Genomic DNA, 18,850 nt, shown 5'->3' on the forward strand with positions numbered 1-18,850 from the left:
TCAGACAAGGTGGTGCCAGGGGCTCTGGTGGTGCCAGTGGTGGCAGAAACGGTCTCAGGGCTGGTGGTGGTCCACAGGACACTGTCAGTCCCTGGGACGGTGGTCCCCGTTGTAGTTGTGGTACCACCAATGGTGGTGGTCCCAGGGAATGTCGTGGTGGTCCCACTTGCTGTGGTGGTGGTCTTAGGGATGATGGTCTCAGGGATGGTGGTGGTCCCAGGTGTTGTGGCCCCACTGATTTTGGTGGTGGAGGTCACAGGGGTGGTGGTCCCAGGGAATGTGGTGGTGGTCTCAGGGCTGGTGGTGGCAGGGGTCGTGGTTGTCTCAGGTGTGGTGCTGGTGGTCTCAGGGAACACTGTCGTGGTCCAAGGTGTCGTGGTGGTGGCACTCACAGTGGTGGTGGTCCCAGAGGGGGTGGTGGTGGTCTCAGGGATGGTCGTGGTGGCGACAGGGGCTGTGCTTTTCTCAGCCATGGTGGTGGTGGTCTCAGACAAGGTGGTCTCATGGACTGTGGTGGTCCCAGGGGTGGCAGAAATGGTCACAGGGCTGGTGGTGATCTCAGGGGTTGTGCTGGTGGTCCTGGGGAATGTGGTCTCAGGGATGGTCAGGGTGGTCCCTGACATTGTGCTGGTGGTCTCTGGGATGGGTGGGGTGGTGCCAGGGGAGGAGGTGGTGGTCCCAGAGGGGGCGGTGGTCTCAGGGCTGATGGTGGCAGGGGTCGTGGTTATCTCAGGTGTGGTGCTGGTGGTCTGAGGGAACATTGTTTTGGTCCAAGGTGTCGTGGTGGTCGCACTCACAGGGGTGGTGGTCCCAGAGAAGGTGGTGTTGTCAGGGATGGTCGTGGTGGTGACAGGGGCTGTGCTTTTCTCAGCCATGGTGGTGGTGGTCTCAGGGAGGGTGGTGGTCCCAGGGGTGGCAGAAATGGTCTCAGGGCTGCTGGGGGTGGTCCATGGGATTGTGCTGGTGGTCTCAGGGCTGGAGGTTTCAGGGAATGTCGTGCTGGTCCCAAGGGTCGTTGTGGTCGCACTCACAGTGGTGGTGGCCACAGAGGTCTCGGGACTGGTGTTTTCAGGGAGGGTCGTGGTGGTCCCAGGTTCAGACCTGGTGGTCCCAGGTTCAGAGCTGGTGGTCCCAGAGAATGTGGTGGTGGTCCCAGTTGGAGTTGTGCTCTCATTCATGGTGGTGGTCCCAGGGGTCGTGGTGGTCCCCCTCGCTGTGCTGGAGGTCTCAGACAAGGTGGTGCCAGGGGCTCTGGTGGTGCCAGTGGTGGCAGAAACAGTCTCAGGGCTGGTGGTGGTCCACAGGACACTGTCAGTCCCTGGGACGGTGGTCCCCGTTGTAGTTGTGGTACCACCAATGGTGGTGGTCCCAGGGAATGTCGTGGTGGTCCCACTTGCTGTGGTGGTGGTCTCAGGGCTGGTGGTGGCAGGGGTCGTGGCTGTCTCAGGGGTGGTGTTTGTCCCAGGGGTTGAGGTGGTGGCCCCAGAGGGGGTGGTGGTGGTCTCAGGGATGGTCGTGGTGGTGACAGGGGCTGTGCTTTTCTCAGCCATGGTGGTGGTGGTCTCAGACAAGGTGGTCTCATGGACTGTGGTGGTCCCAGGGGTGGCAGAAATGGTCTCAGGACGGGTGGGGGTGGTCCATGGGATTGTGCTGGTGGTCCCAGCGAAGGCCACTGTGGTCTCAGTGAATGTTGCTGTCTCAAGGCTGGTGGTGGTCCCAGGTTCTGAGCTGGTGGTCTCAGCAGTGGTGGTCTCAGTGAATGTTGTGGTGCTGCCAGGAGTTGTGGTGGTCCCACTTTTGATGGTGGTGGTCTCAGAGAAGGTGGGGGTGGTCCCAAAGGCGGTGGTGGTCTCACTGATTGTGCTGCTGGTGTCTGGGTTTGTGGTGGTCCCAGGGGTGGTAGAAATGGTCTCAGGGACAGTTTTGGTGGTCCCAGGGACTGTGGTGGTGGTCCCATAGGGGGTGGTGGTCTCAGGGCTGGTGGCTTCAGGGATGGTCCCAGTTGGACTTGTGGTCATATTCATGGTGGTGGTCCAAGGGAATGTTGTGGTGGTCCCATTTCTGGGGGTGGTCTCAGTCAAAGTGGTGGTTGTCTCGGGGATAGTGGTGGTGCCAGCGGTGGTAGAAGTGGTCTCAGGGGCGGTGCTGGTGGTCTCAGGGAATGTTGAGGTGGTGGTCCCAGAGGGGGTGGTGGCCCCAGGACTGGTGGTTACAGGGAATGTTGTGGTGGTCACAGGGGTTGTGGTGGTCTCAAGAGTGGTGATGGTCACAGGGAACGTCAGGGTGGTCCCAGGGGAGGAGGTGGTGGTCCCAGAGGGGGCGGTGGTCTCAGGGCTGGTGGTGGTAGGGGTCGTGGTTATCTCAGGTGTGGTGCTGGCGGTCTCAGGCGATGTTGTTGTGGTCCAAGGTGTCGTGGTGGTCGCACTCACAGTGGTGGTGGTCCCAGAGAAGGTGGTGGTGGTCTCAGGGATGGTCGTGGTGGTGACAGGGGCTGTGCTTTTCTCAGCCATGGTGGTGGTGGTCTCATGGACTGTGGTGGTCCCAGGGGTGGCAGAAATGTTCTCAGGGCTGCTGGGGGTGGTCCATGGGATTGTGCTGGTGGTCTCAGGGCTGGAGGTTTCAGGGAATGTCGTGCTGGTCCCAAGGGTCGTTGTGGTCGCACTCACAGTGGTGGTGGCCACAGAGGTCTCGGGACTGGTGGTTTCAGGGAGGGTCGTGGTGGTCCCAGGTTCAGAGCTGGTGGTCCCAGAGAATGTGGTGGTGGTCCCAGATGGAGTTGTGGTCTCATTCATGGTGGTGGTCCCAGGGGTCGTGGTGGTCCCCCTCGCTGTGGTGGAGGTCTCAGACAAGGTGGTGCCAGGGGCTCTGGTGGTGCCAGTGGTGGCAGAAACGGTCTCAGGGCTGGTGGTGGTCCACAGGACACCGTCAGTCCCTGGGATGGTGGTCCCCATTGTAGTTGTGGTACCACCAATGGTGGTGGTCCAAGGGAATGTGGTGGTGGTCCCACTTGCTGTGGTGGTGGTCTCAGGGCTGGTGGTGGCAGGGGTCATGGCTGTCTCAGGGGTGGTGTCTGTCCCAGGGGTTGAGGTGGTGGTCCCAGAGGGGGTGGTGGCGCCAGGACTGGTGGTCACAGGGAATGTTGTGGTGGTGCCAGGGGTTGTGGCGGTCTCAGCCATGGTGGTGGTGGTCTCAGGGACGGTGGTCCAAGGGAATGTCGTTGTGTTCCCACTTATGGTGGTGGTCTCAGGGACTGTGGTGGTCCCAAGGGTGGCAGAAATGGTCTCAGGGCTGCTGGGGGTGGTCCATGGGATTGTGCTGGTGGTCTCAGGGCTGGAGGTTTTAGGGAATGTCGTGCTGGTCCCAAGGGTCATTGTGGTCGCACTCACAGTGGTGGTGGCCACAGAGGTCTCGGGACTGGTGGTTTCAGGGATGGTTGTGGTGGTCCCAGGTTCAGACCTGGTGGTCACAGAGAATGTGGTGGTGGTCTCAGTTGGAGTTGTGGTCTCATTCATGGTGGTGGTCCCAGGGGTCGTGGTGGTCCCCCTCGCTGTGGTGGAAGTCTCAGACAAGGTGGTGCCAGGGGCTCTGGTGGTGCCAGTGGTGGCAGAAACGGTCTCAGGGCTGGTGGTGGTCCACAGGACACTGTCAGTCCCTGGGACGCTGGTCCCCGTTGTAGTTGTGGTACCACCAATGACGGTGGTCCCAGGGAATGTCGTGGTGGTCCCACTTGCCGTGGTGGTGGTCTTAGGGATGATGGTCTCAGGGATGGTGGTGGTCCCAGGTGTTGTGGCCCCGCTGATTTTGGTGGTGGAGGTCACAGGGGTGGTGGTTCCAGGGAATGTCGTGGTGGTCCCAGGGAATGTGGTGGTGGTCCCAGGGTAGGTGGTGGCAGGGGTCGTGGTTGTCTCAGGTGTGGTGCTGGTGGTCTCAGGGAACACTGTCGTGGTCCAAGGTGTCGTGGTGGTCACACTCACAGGGGTGGTGGTCCCAGAGGGGGTGGTGGTGGTCTCAGGGATGGTCGTGGTGGTGACAGGGGCTGTGCTTTTCTCAGCCATGGTGGTGGTGGTCTCAGACAAGGTGGTCTCATGGACTGTGGTGGTCCCAGGGGTGGCAGAAATGGTCACAGGGCTGGTGGTGATCTCAGGGGTTGTGCTGGTGGTCCTGGGGAATGTGGTCTCAGGGATGGCCAGGGTGGTCCCTGACATTGTGCTGGTGGTCCCAGGGGTCGTGGTGGTCTCAGGGAACGTTGTTGTCTCAGGGGTGGTGTCTGTCCCAGGGGTTGAGGTGGTGGTCCCAGAGGGGCTGGTGGCCCCAGGACTGGTGGTCACAGGGAATGTTGTGGTGGTGCCAGGAGTTGTGGTGGTCTCAGCCATGGTGGTGGTGGTCTCAGGGATGGTCGTGGTGGTGACAGGGAATGTCGTTGTGGTCCCACTTATGGTGGTGGTCTCATGGACTGTGGTGGTCCCAGGGGTGGCAGAAATGGTCTCAGGGCTGGTGGGGGTGGTCCATGGGATTGTGCTGGTGGTCTCAGGGCTGGAGGTTTTAGGGAATGTCGTGCTGGTCCCAAGGGTCGTTGTGGTCGCACTCACAGTGGTGGTGGCCACAGAGGTCTCGGGACTGGTGGTTTCAGGGAGGGTCGTGGTGGTCCCAGGTTCAGAACTGGTGGTCACAGAGAATGTGGTGGTGGTCCCAGATGCAGTTGTGGTCTCATTCATGGTGGTGGTCCCAGGGGTCGTGGTGCTCCCCCTCGCTGTGGTGGAGGTCTCAGACAAGGTGGTGCCAGGGGCTCTGGTGGTTCCAGCGGTGGCAGAAACGGTCTCAGGGCTGGTGGTGGTCCACAGGACACTGTCAGTCCCTGGGACGGTGGTCCCCGTTGTAGTTGTGGTACCACCAATGGTGGTGGTCCCAGGGAATGTCGTGGTGGTCCCACTTGCCGTGGTGGTGGTCTTAGGGATGATGGTCTCAGGGATGGTGGTGGTCCCAGGTGTTGTGGCCCCACTGATTTTGGTGGTGGAGGTCACAGGGGTGGTGGTCCCAGGGAATGTGGTGGTGGTCTCTGGGCTGGTGGTGGCAGGGGTCGTGGTTGTCTCAGGTGTGGTGCTGGTGGTCTCAGGGAACACTGTCGTGGTCCAAGGTGTCGTGGTGGTCGCACTCACAGTGGTGGTGGTCCCAGAGAAGGTGGTGGTGGTCTCAGGGATGGTCGTGGTGGCGACAGGGGCTGTGCTTTTCTCAGCCATGGTGGTGGTGGTCTCAGGGACGGTGGTCTCATGGACTGTGGTGGTCCCAGGGGTGGCAGAAATGGTCACAGGGCTGGTGGTGGCCTCAGGGGTTGTGCTGGTGGTCCTGGGGAATGTGGTCTCAGGGATGGTCAGGGTGGTCCCTGACATTGTGCTGGTGGTCTCACGGCTGGTCGTGGTGGTCCCAGGGAACGTTGCTGTCTCAGGGGTGGTGTCTGTCCCAGGGTAGGTGGTGGTGGTCCCAGAGGGGCTGGTGGCGCCAGGACTGGTGGTCACAGGGAATGTTGTGGTGGTGCCAGGGGTTGTGGTGGTCTCAGGGACGGTGGTCCAAGGGAATGTCGTTGTGTTCCCACTTATGGTGGTGGTCTCAGGGACTGTGGTGGTCCCAGGGGTGGCAGAAATGGTCTCAGGGCTGGTGGTCTTGGGGAATGTGGTCTCAGGGATGGTCAGGGTGGTCCCTGACATTGTGGTGGTGGTCTCTGGGATGGGTGGGGTGGTGCCAGGGGAGGAGGTGGTGGTCCCAGAGGGGGCGGTGGTCTCAGGGCTGGTGGTCTCAGGGCAAGTGGTCTCAGGGGTGGTGGTGGCAGGGGTCGTGGTTGTCTCAGGTGTGGTGCTGGCGGTCTCAGGGGACGTTGTTGTGGTCCAAGGTGTCGTGGTGGTCGCACTCACAGTGGTGGTGGTCCCAGAGAAGGTGGTGGTGGTCTCAGGGATGGTCGTGGTGGTGACAGGGGCCGTGCTTTTCTCAGCCATGGTGGTGGTGGTCTCAGGGACTGTGGTGGTCCCAGGGGTGGCAGAAATGGTCTCAGGGCTGGTGGGGGTGGTCCATGGGATTGTGCTGGTGGTCTCAGGGCTGGAGGTTTTAGGGAATGTCGTGCTGGTCCCAAGGGTCGTTGTGGTCGCACTCACAGTGGTGGTGGCCACAGAGGTCTCGGGACTGGTGGTTTCAGGGATGGTCGTGGTGGTCCCAGGGGCCATGGTGGTCTCAGGGAACATTGTTGTCTCAAGGGTGGTAGTGGTCCCAGGTTCAGACCTGGTGGTCCCAGAGAATGTGGTGGTGGTCCCAGATGGAGTTGTGGTCTCATTCATGGTAGTGGTCCCAGGGGTCGTGGTGGTCCCCCTCGCTGTGGTGGAGGTCTCAGACAAGGTGGTGCCAGTGGTGGCAGAAACGGTCTCAGGGCTGGTGGTGGTCCACAGGACACTGTCAGTCCCTGGGACGGTGGTCCCCGTTGTAGTTGTGGTACCACCAATGGTGGTGGTCCCAGGGAATGTCGTGGTGGTCCCACTTGCTGTGGTGGTGGTCTTAGGGATGATGGTCTCAGGGATGGTGGTGGTCCCAGGTGTTGTGGCCCCACTGATTTTGGTGGTGGAGGTCACAGGGGTGGTGGTCCCAGGGAATGTCGTGGTGGTCCCAGGGAATGTGGTGGTGGTCTCAGGGCTGGTGGTGGCAGGGGTCGTGGTTGTCTCAGGTGTGGTGCTGGTGGTCTCAGGGAACACTGTCGTGGTCCAAGGTGTCGTGGTGGTGGCACTCACAGTGGTGGTGGTCCCGGAGAAGGTGGTGGTGGACTCAGGGATGGTCGTGGTGGCGACAGGGGCTGTGCTTTTCTCAGCCATGGTGGTGGTGGTCTCAGACAAGGTGGTCTCATGGACTGTGGTGGTCCCAGGAGTAGCAGAAATGGTCACAGGGCTGGTGGTGATCTCAGGGGTTGTGCTGGTGGTCCTGGGGAATGTGGTCTCAGGGATGGTCAGGGTGGTCCCTGACATTGTACTGGTGGTCCCAGGGGTCGTGGTGGTCTCAGGGAACGTTGCTGTCTCAGGGGTGGTGTCTGTCCCAGGGGTTGAGGTGGTGGCCCCAGAGGGGGTGGTGGCTCCAGGACTGGTGGTCACAGGGAATGTTGTGGTGGTGCCAGGGGTTGTGGTGATCTCAGCCACGGTGGTGGTGGTCTCAGGGACGGTGGTCCCAGGGAATGTCGTTGTGTTCCCACTTATGGTGGTGGTCTCATGGACTGTGGTGGTCCCAGGGGTGGCAGAAATGGTCTCAGGAGTGGTGGGGGTGGTCCATGGGATTGTGCTGGTGGTCCCAGCGAAGGCCACTGTGGTCTCAGTGAATGTTGCTGTCTCAAGGCTGGTGGTGGTCCCAGGTTCTGAGCTGGTGGTCTCAGCAGTGGTGGTCTCAGGGAATGTTGTGGTGCTGCCAGGAGTTGTGGTGGTCCCACTTTTGATGCTGGTGGTCTCAGAGAAGGTGGGGGTGGTCCCAAAGGCGGTGGTGGTCTCACTGATTGTGCTGCTGGTGTCTGGGTTTGTGGTGGTCCCAGGGGTGGTCGAAATGGTCTCAGGGACAGTTTTGGTGGTCCCAGGGACTGTGGTGGTGGTCCCATAGGGGGTGGTGGTCTCAGGGCTGGTGGCTTCAGGGATGGTCCCAGTTGGACTTGTGGTCATATTCATGGTGGTGGTCCAAGGGAATGTTGTGGTGGTCCCATTTCTGGGGGTGGTCTCAGTCAAAGTGGTGGTTGTCTCGGGGATAGTGGTGGTGCCAGCGGTGGTAGAAGTGGTCTCAGGGGCGGTGCTGGTGGTCTCAGGGAATGTTGAGGTGGTGGTCCCAGAGGGGGTGGTGGCCCCAGGACTGGTGGTTACAGGGAATGTTGTGGTGGTACCAGGGGTTGTGGTGGTCTCAAGAGTGGTGATGGTCACAGGGAACGTCAGGGTGGTCCCAGAGGAGGAGGTGGTGGTCCCAGAGGAGGAGGTGGTGGTCCCAGAGGGGGTGGTGGTCCCAGGGGTGGTGGTGGTCCCAGGGGTCGTGGTTATCTCAGGTGTGGTGCTGGTGGTTTCGGGGGATGTTGTTGTGGTCCAAGGTGTCGTGGTGGTCACACTCACAGGGGTGGTGGTCCCAGAGAAGGTGGTGGTGGTCTCAGGGATGGTCGTGGTGGTGACAGGGGCTGTGCTTTTCTCAGCCATGGTGGTGGTGGTCTCAGGGAGGGTGGTCTCAGGGACTGTGGTGGTCCCAGGGGTGGCAGAAATGGTCTCAGGGCTGGTGGGGGTGGTCCATGGGATTGTGCTGGTGGTCTCAGGGCTGGAGGTTTCAGGGAATGTCGTGCTGGTCCCAAGGGTCGTTGTGGTCCCATTCACAGTGGTGGTGGCCACAGAGGTCTCGGGACTGGTGGTTTCAGGGATGGTCGTGGTGGTCCCAGGTTCAGAACTGGTGGTCCCAGAGAATGTGGTGGTGGTCCCAGATGGAGCTGTGGTCTCATTCATGGTGGTGGTCCCAGGGGTCGTGGTGGTCCCCCTCGCTGTGGTGGAGGTCTCAGACAAGGTGGTGCCAGGGGCTCTGGTGGTGCCAGCAGTGGCAGAAACGGTCTCAGGGCTGGTGGTGGTCCACAGGACACTGTCAGTCCCTGGGACGGTGGTCCCCGTTGTAGTTGTGGTACCACCAGTGGTGGTGGTCCCAGGGAATGTCGTGGTGGTCCCACTTGCTGTGGTGGTGGTCTTAGGGATGATGGTCTCAGGGACAGTGGTGGTCCCAGGTGTTGTGGCCCCACTGATTTTGGTGGTGGAGGTCACAGGGGTGGTGGTCCCAGGGAATGTCGTGGTGGTCCCAGGGAATGTGGTGGTGGTCCCAGGGTAGGTGGTGGCAGGGGTCGTGGTTATCTCAGGTGTGGTGCTGGTGGTCTCAGGGGACGTTGTTGTGGTCCAATGTGTCGTGGTGGTGGCACTCACAGTGGTGGTGGTCCCGGAGAAGGTGGTGGTGGTGTCAGGGATGGTCGTGGTGGCGACAGGGGCTGTGCTTTTCTCAGCCATGGTGGTGGTGGTCTCAGGGACGGTGGTCCAAGGGAATGTCGTTGTGTTCCCACTTATGGTGGTGGTCTCATGGACTGTGGTGGTCCCAGGGGTGGCAGAAATGGTCTCAGGGCTGGTGGTCTTGGGGAATGCGGTCTCAGGGATGGTCAGGGTGGTCCCTGACATTGTGGTGGTGGTCTCTGGGATCGGTGGGGTGGTGACAGGGGCCGTGCTTTTCTCAGCCATGGTGGTGGTGGTCTCATGGACTGTGGTGGTCCCAGAGGTGGCAGAAATGGTCTCAGGGCTGCTGGGGGTGGTCCATGGGATTGTGCTGGTGGTCTCAGGGCTGGAGGTTTCAGGGAATGTCGTGCTGGTCCCAAGGGTCGTTGTGGTCGCACTCACAGTGGTGGTGGCCACAGAGGTCTCGGGACTGGTGGTTTCAGGGATGGTCGTGGTGGTCCCAGGTTCAGAGCTGGTGGTCCCAGAGAATGTGGTGGTGGTCCCAGATGGAGTTGTGGTCTCATTCATGGTGGTGGTCCCAGGGGTCGTGGTGGTCCTCCTCGCTGTGGTGGAGGTCTCAGACAAGGTGGTGCCAGGGGCTCTGGTGGTGCCAGTGGTGGCAGAAACGGTCTCAGGGCTGGTGGTGGTCCACAGGACACTGTCAGTCCCTGGGACGGTGGTCCCCGTTGTAGTTGTGGTACCACCAATGGTGGTGGTCCCAGGGAACGTCGTGGTGGTCCCACTTGCTGTGGTGGTGGTCTTAGGGATGATGGTCTCAGGGATGGTGGTGGTCCCAGGTGTTGTGGCCCCACTGATTTTGGTGGTGGAGGTCACAGGGGTGGTGGTCCCAGGGAATGTGGTGGTGGTCCCAGGGAATGTGGTGGTGGTCCCAGGGTAGGTGGTGGCAGGGGTCGTGGTTGTCTCAGGTGTGGTGCTGGTGGTCTCAGGGAACACTGTCGTGGTCCAAGGTGTCGTGGTGGTGGCACTTACAATGGTGGTGGTCTCAGGGACTGTGGTGGTCCCAGGGGTGGCAGAAATGGTCACAGGGCTGGTGGTGATCTCAGGGGTTGTGCTGGTGGTCTTGGGGAAGGTGGTCTCAGGGATGGTCAGGGTGGTCCCTGACACTGTGCTGGTGGTCTCAGGGATGGTTGAAGTGCGGCCAGGGGTCATGGTGGTCTCTGAGATCACTGTCTCAAAGGTGGTGGTGGTCCCAGGTTCAGAGCTGGTGGTCTCAGCGCTGGTGGTCTCAGGGAATGTTGTGGTGGTGCCAGGAGCTGTGGTGGTCCCAGAGATTGTGGTGGTGGTCCCAGTTGGAGTTGTGGTCTCATTCATGGTGGTGGTCCCAGGAGTCGTGGTGGTCCCACTTTTGGTGGTGGTGGTCTCAGACCTGGTGGTGTCAGTGATTTTGGTGGTGCCAGGGGTGGTAGAAGTGTTCTCAGGGACAGTACTGGTGGTCTCAGACAAGGTCATGGTGGTCCCAGGGAAGGTGGTGGTGGTCCAGTACGGGGTGGTGGTCTCAGGGCTGGTGGTGGTTTCAGGGATTGTGGTGGTCCCTGGTGTTGTGGTGGCCCCACTTACGGTGGTGGTGGTGACAGGGAATGTGGTGGTGGCCCCATAGAGGGTGGTGGTCTCAGGGATGGTCCCAGTCGGAGTTGTGGTCTCATTCACGGTGGTGCCCCCAGGGGTCAAGGTCGTCCCACTTTTGTTGGTGGTGGTCTCAGACAAGGTGGTGGTTTTATCAGTGATTGTGGTGGGGCCAGGGGTGGTAGAAGTGGTCTCAGAGAGGGTGGTGGTGGTCCCAGGGAAGGTGGTGGTGGTCCCAGAGGGGCTGGTGGTCCCAGGACTGGTGGTTACAGGGAATGTTGTGGAGGTGCCAGGGATTGTGGTGGTCTCAGCCACGGTGGTGGTGGTCTCAGCGCTGGTGGTCTCAGGGAATGTTGTGGTGCTGGCAGGGGTTGTGGTGGTCCCAGAGAATGTGGTGGTGGTCCCAGTTGGAGTTGTGGTCTCATTCATGGTGGTGGCCCCAGGCGTCGTGGTGGTTGCACTCACAGTGGTGGTGGTCTCAGGGACTGTGGTGGTCCCAGGGGTGGCAGAAATGGTCTCAGGGCTGGTGGTGATCTCAGGGGTTGTGCTGGTGGTCTTGGGGAATGTGGTCTCAGGGGTTGTGGTGGTCCCAGGGGTCGTGGTGGTCCCAGGGAACGTTGCTGTCTCAGGGGTGGTGTCTGTCCCAGGGGTTGAGGTGGTGGTCCCAGAGGGGCTGGTGGTCTCAGGGAGGGTGGTCATAGGGAATATCGTGGTGGTCACACTTCTGGTGGTGGTGGTCTCAGAGAAGGTGGTCTCAGGGACTGTGGTGGTCCCAGGGGTGGCAGAAATGGTCTCAGGACTGGTGGGGGTGGTCCCATATGGGGTGGTGGTCTCAGGGACAGTGGTTGACATCTCAGGACTGGCGGTCCCAGGAAATGTTGTGCTGGTCCCACGTGTCGTGGTGGTCCCACTGACAGTGGTGGCGGTCCCACTGACAGTTGTGGCGGTCTCAGAGAAGGTGGTTGTTGTGTCAGGAACTGTGGTGGTCCCAGGGGTGGCAGAAATGGTCTCAGGGATGGTGGGGGTGGTCCCTGAGATGGTGCTGGTGGTCTCAGAGAAGGGGGTGGTGGTCCCAGAGGCGGTGGAGGCCCCAGGACTGCTGGTTACAGGGAACGTTGTGGTGCCCCCAGGGGTCGTGGTGGTGTCAGGGAATGTTGTTGTCTCAAGGGTGGTGGTGGTCCCATGTTCAGCGCTGGTGGTCCCATGTTCAGCCCTGGTGGTCTCAGGGAATGTTGTGGTGCTGCCAGGAGCTGTGGTGGTCCCACTTTTGCTGGTTGTGGTCTCAGACAAGGTGGTGGTGGTGCCAGGGACTGTGGTGGGGCCAGAGGTGACAGAAATGGTCACAGGGAATGTTGAGGAGATGATCCCAGAGGGGGTCCTGGTCTCAGGGATGGTCAGGGTGGTCCCAGGGGTCGTGGTGGTCTCAGGGAACGTTGCTGTCTCAGGAGCGGAGTCTGTCCCAGGTGTTGATGTGGTGGTCCCTGAGGGGCTGGTGGTCTCAGGGAGGGTGGTACCAGGAAAAGTTGTGGTGATGCCAGGGGCTGTGGTGGTCTCTGGCATGGTGCTGGTGGCCTCATGGGGTGTTGTGGTGGTCCAAGGTGTTGTGGTGGTTCCATTTGCTGTGGCGGTGGTCTCAGACTTGGTGGGGGTTGTATCAGTGATGGTGGTGGTCTCAGGGGTGGTAGAAGTGGTCTCAGGGACAGTACTGGTGGTCTCAGACAAGGTCATGGTGGTCCCAGGGAAGGTGGTGGTGGTCCAGTAGGGGGTGGTGGTCTCAGGGCTGGTGGTGGTTTCAGGGATTGTGGTGGTCCCTGGTGTTGTGGTGGCCCCACTTACGGTGGTGGTGGTGACAGGGAATGTGGTGGTGGCCCCATAGGGGGTGGTGGTCTCAGGGATGGTCCCAGTTGGAGTTGTGGTCTCATTCACGGTGGTGCCCCCAGGGGTCAAGGTCGTCCCACTTTTGGCGGTGGTGGTCTCAGACAAGGTGGTGGTTTTATCAGTGATTGTGGTGGGGCCAGGGGTGGTAGAAGTGGTCTCAGAGAGGGTGGTGGTGGTCCCAGGGAAGGTGGTGGTGGTCCCAGAGGGGCTGGTGCTCCCAGGACTGGTGGTTACAGGGAATGTTGTGGAGGTGCCAGGGGTTGTGGTGGTCTCAGCCACGGTGGTGGTGGTCTCAGCGCTGGTGGTCTCAGGGAATGTTGTGGTGCTGGCAGGGGTTGCGGTGGTCCCAGAGAATGTGGTGGTGGTCCCAGTTGGAGTTGTGGTCTCATTCATGGTGGTGGTCCCAGGCGTCGTGGTGGTCGCACTCACAGTGGTGGAGGTCTCATGGACTGTGGTGGTCCCAGGGGTGGCAGAAATGGTCTCAGGACTGGTGGTGATCTCAGGGGTTGTGCTGGTGGTCTTGGGGAATGTGGTCTCAGGGGTTGTGGTGGTCCCAGGGGTCGTGGTGGTCCCAGGGAACGTTGCTGTCTCAGGGGTGGTGTCTGTCCCAGGGGTTGAGGTGGTGGTCCCAGAGGGGCTGGTGGTCTCAGGGAGGGTGGTCATAGGGAATATCGTGGTGGTCACACTTCTGGTGGTGGTGGTCTCAGAGAAGGTGGTCTCAGGGACTGTGGTGGTCCCAGGGGTGGCAGAAATGGTCTCAGGACTGGTGGGGGTGGTCCCATATGGGGTGGTGGTCTCAGGGACAGTGGTTGACATCTCAGGACTGGCGGTCCCAGGAAATGTTGTGCTGGTCCCACGTGTCATGGTGGTCCCACTGACAGTTGTGGTGGTCCCACTGACAGTGGTGGTGGTCTCAGAGAAGGTGGTTGTTGTGTCAGGGACTGTGGTGGTCCCAGGGGTGGCAGAAATGGTCTCAGGGATGGTGGGGGTGGTCCCTGAGATGGTGCTGGTGGTCTCAGAGAAGGGGGTGGTGGTCCCAGAGGCGGTGGTGGCCCCAGGACTGCTGGTTACAGGGAACGTTGTGGTGCCCCCAGGGGTGGTGGTGTCAGGGAATGTTGTTGTCTCAAGGGTGGTGGTGGTCCCATGTTCAGCGCTGGTGGTCTCAGCGCTGGTGGTCTCAGGGAATGTTGTGGTGCTGCCAGGAGCTGTGGTGGTCCCACTTTTGCTGGTTGTGGTCTCAGACAAGGTGGTGGTGGTGCCAGGGACTGTGGTGGGGCCAGAGGTGACAGAAATGGTCACAGGGAATGTTGAGGAGATGATCCCAGAGGGGGTCCTGGTCTCAGGGATGGTCAGGGTGGTCCCAGGGGTCGTGGTGGTCTCAGGGAACGTTGCTGTCTCAGGGGTGGTGTCTGTCCCAGGTGTTGAGGTGGTGGTCCCTGAGGGGCTGGTGGCCTCAGGGAGGGTGGTACCAGGAAAAGTTGTGGTGATGCCAGGGGCTGTGGTGGTCTCTGGCATGGTGCTGGTGGCCTCACGGGATGTTGTGGTGGTCCCAGGGGTCGTGGTGGTTCCACTTGCTGTGGTGGTGGTCTCAGACACGGTGGTGTCAGTGATTGGGGTGGTCTCAGGGGTGGTAGAAGTGTTCTCAGGGACAGTACTGGTGGCCTCAGAGAAGGTCATGGTGGTCCCAGGGAAGGTGGTGGTGGTCCAGTAGGGGGTGGTGGTCTCAGGGCTGGTGGTGGTTTCAAGGATGGTGGCGGCCCCAGGTGTTGTGGTGGCCTCACTGATGGTGGTGGTGGTGACAGGGAACGTGGTGGTGGTCTCAGACAGGGTGGTGGCTGTCTTAGGGACTGTGGTGGTGCCAGGGGTGGTGGAAACAGTCTCAGGGATGGTCACAGTGGTCCCTGGGATGGTGCTGGTGGTCTCAGGGAAGGTGGTGGTGGTCACAAACGGGGTGGTGGCCCCAGGACTGGTGGTTACAGGGAATGCTGTGGTCGTGCCAGGGGTCGTGGTGGTGTCAGGGATGGTGGTGGTGGTCTCAGATGATGTGGTGGTCATCTCAGGGAAGGTGGTTGTGGTCCAGTTGGGGCTGGTGATCTCAGGGATGGTCATGGTGGTGACAGGGGCTGCGGTTTTATCAGGCCTGGTGGTGGTGGTGGTCTCAGGGAGGGTGGTCTTGGGGAATGTGGTCTCAGGGATGGTCAGGGTGGTCCCTGAGACTGTGCTGGTGGTCCCAGGGATGGTTGTAGGGGTCCCAGTTTTGGTGGTGGTGGTCTCAGCACTGGTGGTCTCAGGGAATGTTGTGGTGGTCCCACTAACAGTGGTGGTGGTCTCAGAGAAGGTGGTGGGGCCAGGCGTGGCAGAAATGGTCTCAGGGAATGTTGAGGTGGTGGTCCCAGGCTGGGTGGTGGCCCCAGGACTGGTGGTCTCAGGGAATGTTGTGGTGCTGCCAGGGGTTGTGGTGGCCTCAGCCACGGTGGTGGTGGTCTCAGGGACTGTGGTGGTCCCAGGGGTGGCAGAAATGCTCTCAGAGCTGGTGGGGGTGGTCCCTGACATTGTGCTGGTGGTCCCACGGATGGTTGTGGTGCTCCCAGGCGTCATGGTGGTCTCAGGGAACGTTGTTGTCTCAAAGGGGGTGTTGGTCCCAGGTGTTGTGGTGGTCCCAGTTTTGGTGGTGGTGGTCCCAGGCAATGTGGTGGCGGACTCAAGGCTGGTGGTCTCAGGGCTGGTGGTGGCAGGGGCCGTGGTTATCTCAGGTGAGGTGCTGGTGGTCTCAGGGAACATTGTTGTGGTCCAAGGGAATGTCGTGGAGGTCCCACTCACAGTGGTGGTGGTCTCATGGACTGTGGTGGTCCCAGGGGTGGCAGAAATGGTCTCAGGGCTGGTGGTGATGATCTCAGGGGTTGTGCTGGTGGTCTTGGGGAATGTGGTCTCAGGGATGGTCAGGGTGGTCCCTGACACTGTGCTGGTGGTCTCAGGAGTGGTGGTCCAAGGCAATGTCGTGGTGGTCCCAAGGGTGGTGGTGGTCTCAGGGAAGGTTGCTGTCTCAGGGGTGATGTCTGTCCCAGGTGTTGTGGTGGTGGTCCCAGAGGGGCTGGTGGTCTCAGGGAATGTTGTGGTGCTGCCAGGAGTTGTGGTGGTCCCACTAACAGTGGTGGTGGTCTCAGACGAGGTGGTGGTGCCAGGGATTGTAGAAATGGTCCCTGGGATGGTGGGGGTGGTCCCTGGAGTTGTGCTGCTGATCTCAGGGATGGTGGTGGTGGTCTCAGAGAAGGTGGGGATGGTCCCAGAGGGGGTGGAGGTCTCAAGGAAGGTGCTGGTTGTCCCTGGGAATGTCATGGTGGTCCCAGGGTAGGTGGCAGTGGTCTCAGACAAGGTGGTGTCTGGGACTTTGGTGGTGCCAGGGCTGGTAGAAACGGTCCCTGGGATGGTGGGGGTGGTCTCAGAGAAGGCGGTCGTGGTCCCATAGGGGGTGGTGGTCTCAGGGCTGGTCGTGGGTATCTCAGGTGTGGTGCTGGTGGTCTCAGGGAACGCTGTGGTGGTCCCAGGGCTCGTGCTGGTCCCTGGGATGGTGGTGGTCCCTGCTGCAGTTGTGGTTTCATACATGGTGGTGGTCCCAGGGGTCTTGGTGGGGGTCCCACTAACCGTGGTGGCTGTCTCAGGGATGGTGGTGGTGGTCTCAGGGACAGGACTGGTGGTCCCAGAGCGGGTGGTGGCCTCAAGGAAGGGGGTGGTGGTCCTAGAGGGGGTTGTGGTCTCAGGGATGGTCACGATGGTGACAGGGGCTGTGCTTGTCTCAGGAATGGTGGTGGTGGTCTCAGGGAACGCTGTGGCGCCCCCAGGGGTCGTAGTGTTCCCATTTGAGGTGGTGGTCATCTCAGGGATGGTTGTGGTGGTGTGAGGGATTGTGGTGGTGGTCCCAGAGGGGCTGGTGGTCTCTGGGCTGGTGGTGGCAGGGGTCGTCGTTATCTCAGGTGTGGTACTGGTGGTCTCAGGGGATGTTGCTGTGGTCCAAGGTGTCGTGGTGGTCACACTCACAGTGGTGGTGGTCTCGGGGACTGTGGTGGTCCCAGAGGTGGCAGAAATGGTCTCAGGGCTGGTGGTGATCTCAGGGGTTGTGCTGGTGGTCCCAGAGGTGATGGTCTCAGGAGTGGTGGTCTCAGGGATGGCCGTGGTGATCCCAGGGCTCGTGGTTGTCCCAGGGAAGATGGTGGTGGTCTCAGATGATGTGGTGGTCATCTCAGGGAAGGTGGTGATGGTCCAGTGGGGGCTGGTGGTCTCAGGGATGGTCATGGTGGTGACAGGGGCTGTGGTTTTCTCAGCCGTGGTGGTGGCGGTCTCAGGGAATGTTGTGGTGGTCCCAGGGGTCGTGCTGGTCCCTGGGATGGTGGTGGCCTCAGAGATCGTGGTGGTGATCCCACTTATGGTGGTGGTGATCTCAGGGAACGTTGTTGTCTCAAGGGTGAGGGTGGTCTCAGGTTCAGAGCTGGTGGTCTCAGCGCTGGTGGTCCCAGGGAATGTGGTGGTCCCAGCTGGAGTTGTGGTCTCATTCATGGTGGTGGTCCCAGGTGTTGTGGTGGTTGCACTCACAGTGGTGGTGGTCTCAGGGCTGGTGGTCCCAGGGGTGGGTGGGGAGGTCCCAGGGGTTGTGGTGGTCCCACTTTTGGTAGTGGAGATCTCAGACAAGGTGGTGTCCAGGACTGTGGTGGTCCCGGGGGTGGTATAAAGGGTCTCAGGGATGGTCACGGTGGTCCCTGGGATGGCTCTGGTGGTCTCAGAGAAGGTGGTGGTGGTCCCAGAGGGGGTTCTGGACTCAGGGATGGTCACTGTGGTGACAGGGGCTGTGATTTTCTCAGGCCTGGTGCTGGTGGTCTCAGGGGCGGTGGTCTCGGGGGATGTTGTGGGGGTCTCAAGGGTGGTGGTGGTTCCACTTGCTGTGGTGGTGGTCTCAGACCTGGTGGTGGTTTCAGTGATTGTGGTGGGGCCAGGGGTGGTAGAAGTGGTCCCAGGGACAGAACTGGTGGCCTCAGAGAAGGTCATGGTGGTCCCAGGGAAGGTGGTGGTGGTCCAGTATGGGGTGGTGGTCTCAGGGCTGGTGGTGGTTTCAGGGATTGTGGTGGTCCCAGGTGTTGTGGTGGCCCCACTTACGGTGGTGGTGGTGACAGGGAATGTGGTGGTGGCCCCATAGGGGGTGGTGGTCTCAGGGCTGGTCGTGGTTATCTCAGGTGTGGTGCTGGTGGTCTCAGGGAACGCTGTGGTGGTCCCAGGGCTCATGGTGGTCCCTGGGACGGTGGTGGTCCCAGTTGTAGACATGGTTTCATACATTGTGGTGGTCCCAGGGGTCTTGGTGGTCGCACTCACAGGGGTGGTGGTCTCAGAGAAGGTGACGGCGGTGCCAGGGATTGTGGTGGGGCCAGAGGTGGCAGAAATGGTCCCAGGGAATGTTGAGGAGATGATCCCAGAGGGGGTCCTGGTCTCAGGGATGGTCGTGGTGGTGACAGGGGCTGTGGTTTTCTCAGGCCTGGTGCTGGTGGTCTCAGGGGCGGTGGTCTCGGGGGATGTTGTGGGGGTCTCAAGGGTGGTGGTGGTTCCACTTGCTGTGGTGGTGGTCTCAGACCTGCTGGTGGAGTGAGGGATTGTGGTGGGGCCAGGGGTGGTAGAAGGGATCTCAGGGACAGAACTGGTGGTCTCAGAGAAGGTCATGGTGGTCCCAGAGTAGGTGGTGGTGGTCCTGTAGTGGGTGGTGGTCTCAAGGCTGGTTGTTTCATGGATGGTGGTGGTGGTCCCAGGGGCCGTGGTGGCCTCTGGGAAGGAGGTTGTGTTCTCAGGGCTGGTGGTCCCAGGGAATGTTGTGGTGGCCCCAGTGGTGGCAGAAATGGTCTCAGGGATGGTGGTGAACACGGGGATGGTGCTGGTGGTCTCAGGAGTGGTGGTCCAAGGCAATGTTCTGGTGTTCCCAGGGGTCGTGGTGGTCCCAGGGGGGGTGGTGGTCTCAGGGAACGTTGCTGTCTCAGGGGTGGAGTCTGTCCCAGGGGTTGAGGTGGTGGTCCCAGAAGGGCTGGTGGTCTCCATGAGGGTGGTCATAGGGAATATCGTGGTGGTCACACTTTTGGTGGTGGTGGTCTCAGTGAGTATGGTGGTGGTCTCAGAGAAGGTGGTCTCAGGGACTGTGGTGGTCCCAGGGGTGGCAGAAATGGTCTCAGGAGTGGTGGGGGTGGTCCCATATGGGGTGGTGATCTCAGGGACAGTGGTTGTCATCTCAGGACTGGTGGTCTGAGGGAATATTGCGGTGGTCACAGGGATGGTGGGCGTGGTCGCAGGGATGGTGGGCGTGGTCCCAGGGCTGGTGGGCGTGGTCCCAGTTATAGTTGTGGTAACACCAG

At 60.8% G+C, this 18,850-nt stretch overlaps 1 protein-coding gene across 1 annotated transcript; it reads right to left on the bottom strand.

Annotated features, from left to right (window-relative positions):
* Positions 1-969: 969 nt before the first annotated feature.
* Positions 970-18,725, bottom strand: LOC136375121 (mucin-19-like). The gene is made up of 2 exons (XM_066340480.1): positions 1,032-18,725; positions 970-975 (listed from the first exon to the last, which is right to left on the bottom strand). Exons 1-2 carry the CDS (start codon positions 18,723-18,725, stop codon positions 970-972), a joined length of 17,700 nt encoding a protein of 5,899 aa, XP_066196577.1.
* Between the last annotated feature and the right edge of the window lie 125 nt (positions 18,726-18,850).

The sequence above is a fragment of the Sylvia atricapilla genome, unplaced genomic scaffold (assembly GCF_009819655.1).
Source record: "Sylvia atricapilla isolate bSylAtr1 unplaced genomic scaffold, bSylAtr1.pri scaffold_93_arrow_ctg1, whole genome shotgun sequence".
NCBI lineage: Eukaryota > Metazoa > Chordata > Aves > Passeriformes > Sylviidae > Sylvia > Sylvia atricapilla.

Excerpts from the sequence above, each read along its gene's own strand:
- LOC136375121 (XM_066340480.1), bottom strand. The coding sequence starts at position 18,725 with ATGACAACCACTGTCCCTGAGATCACCACCCCATATGGGACCACCCCC.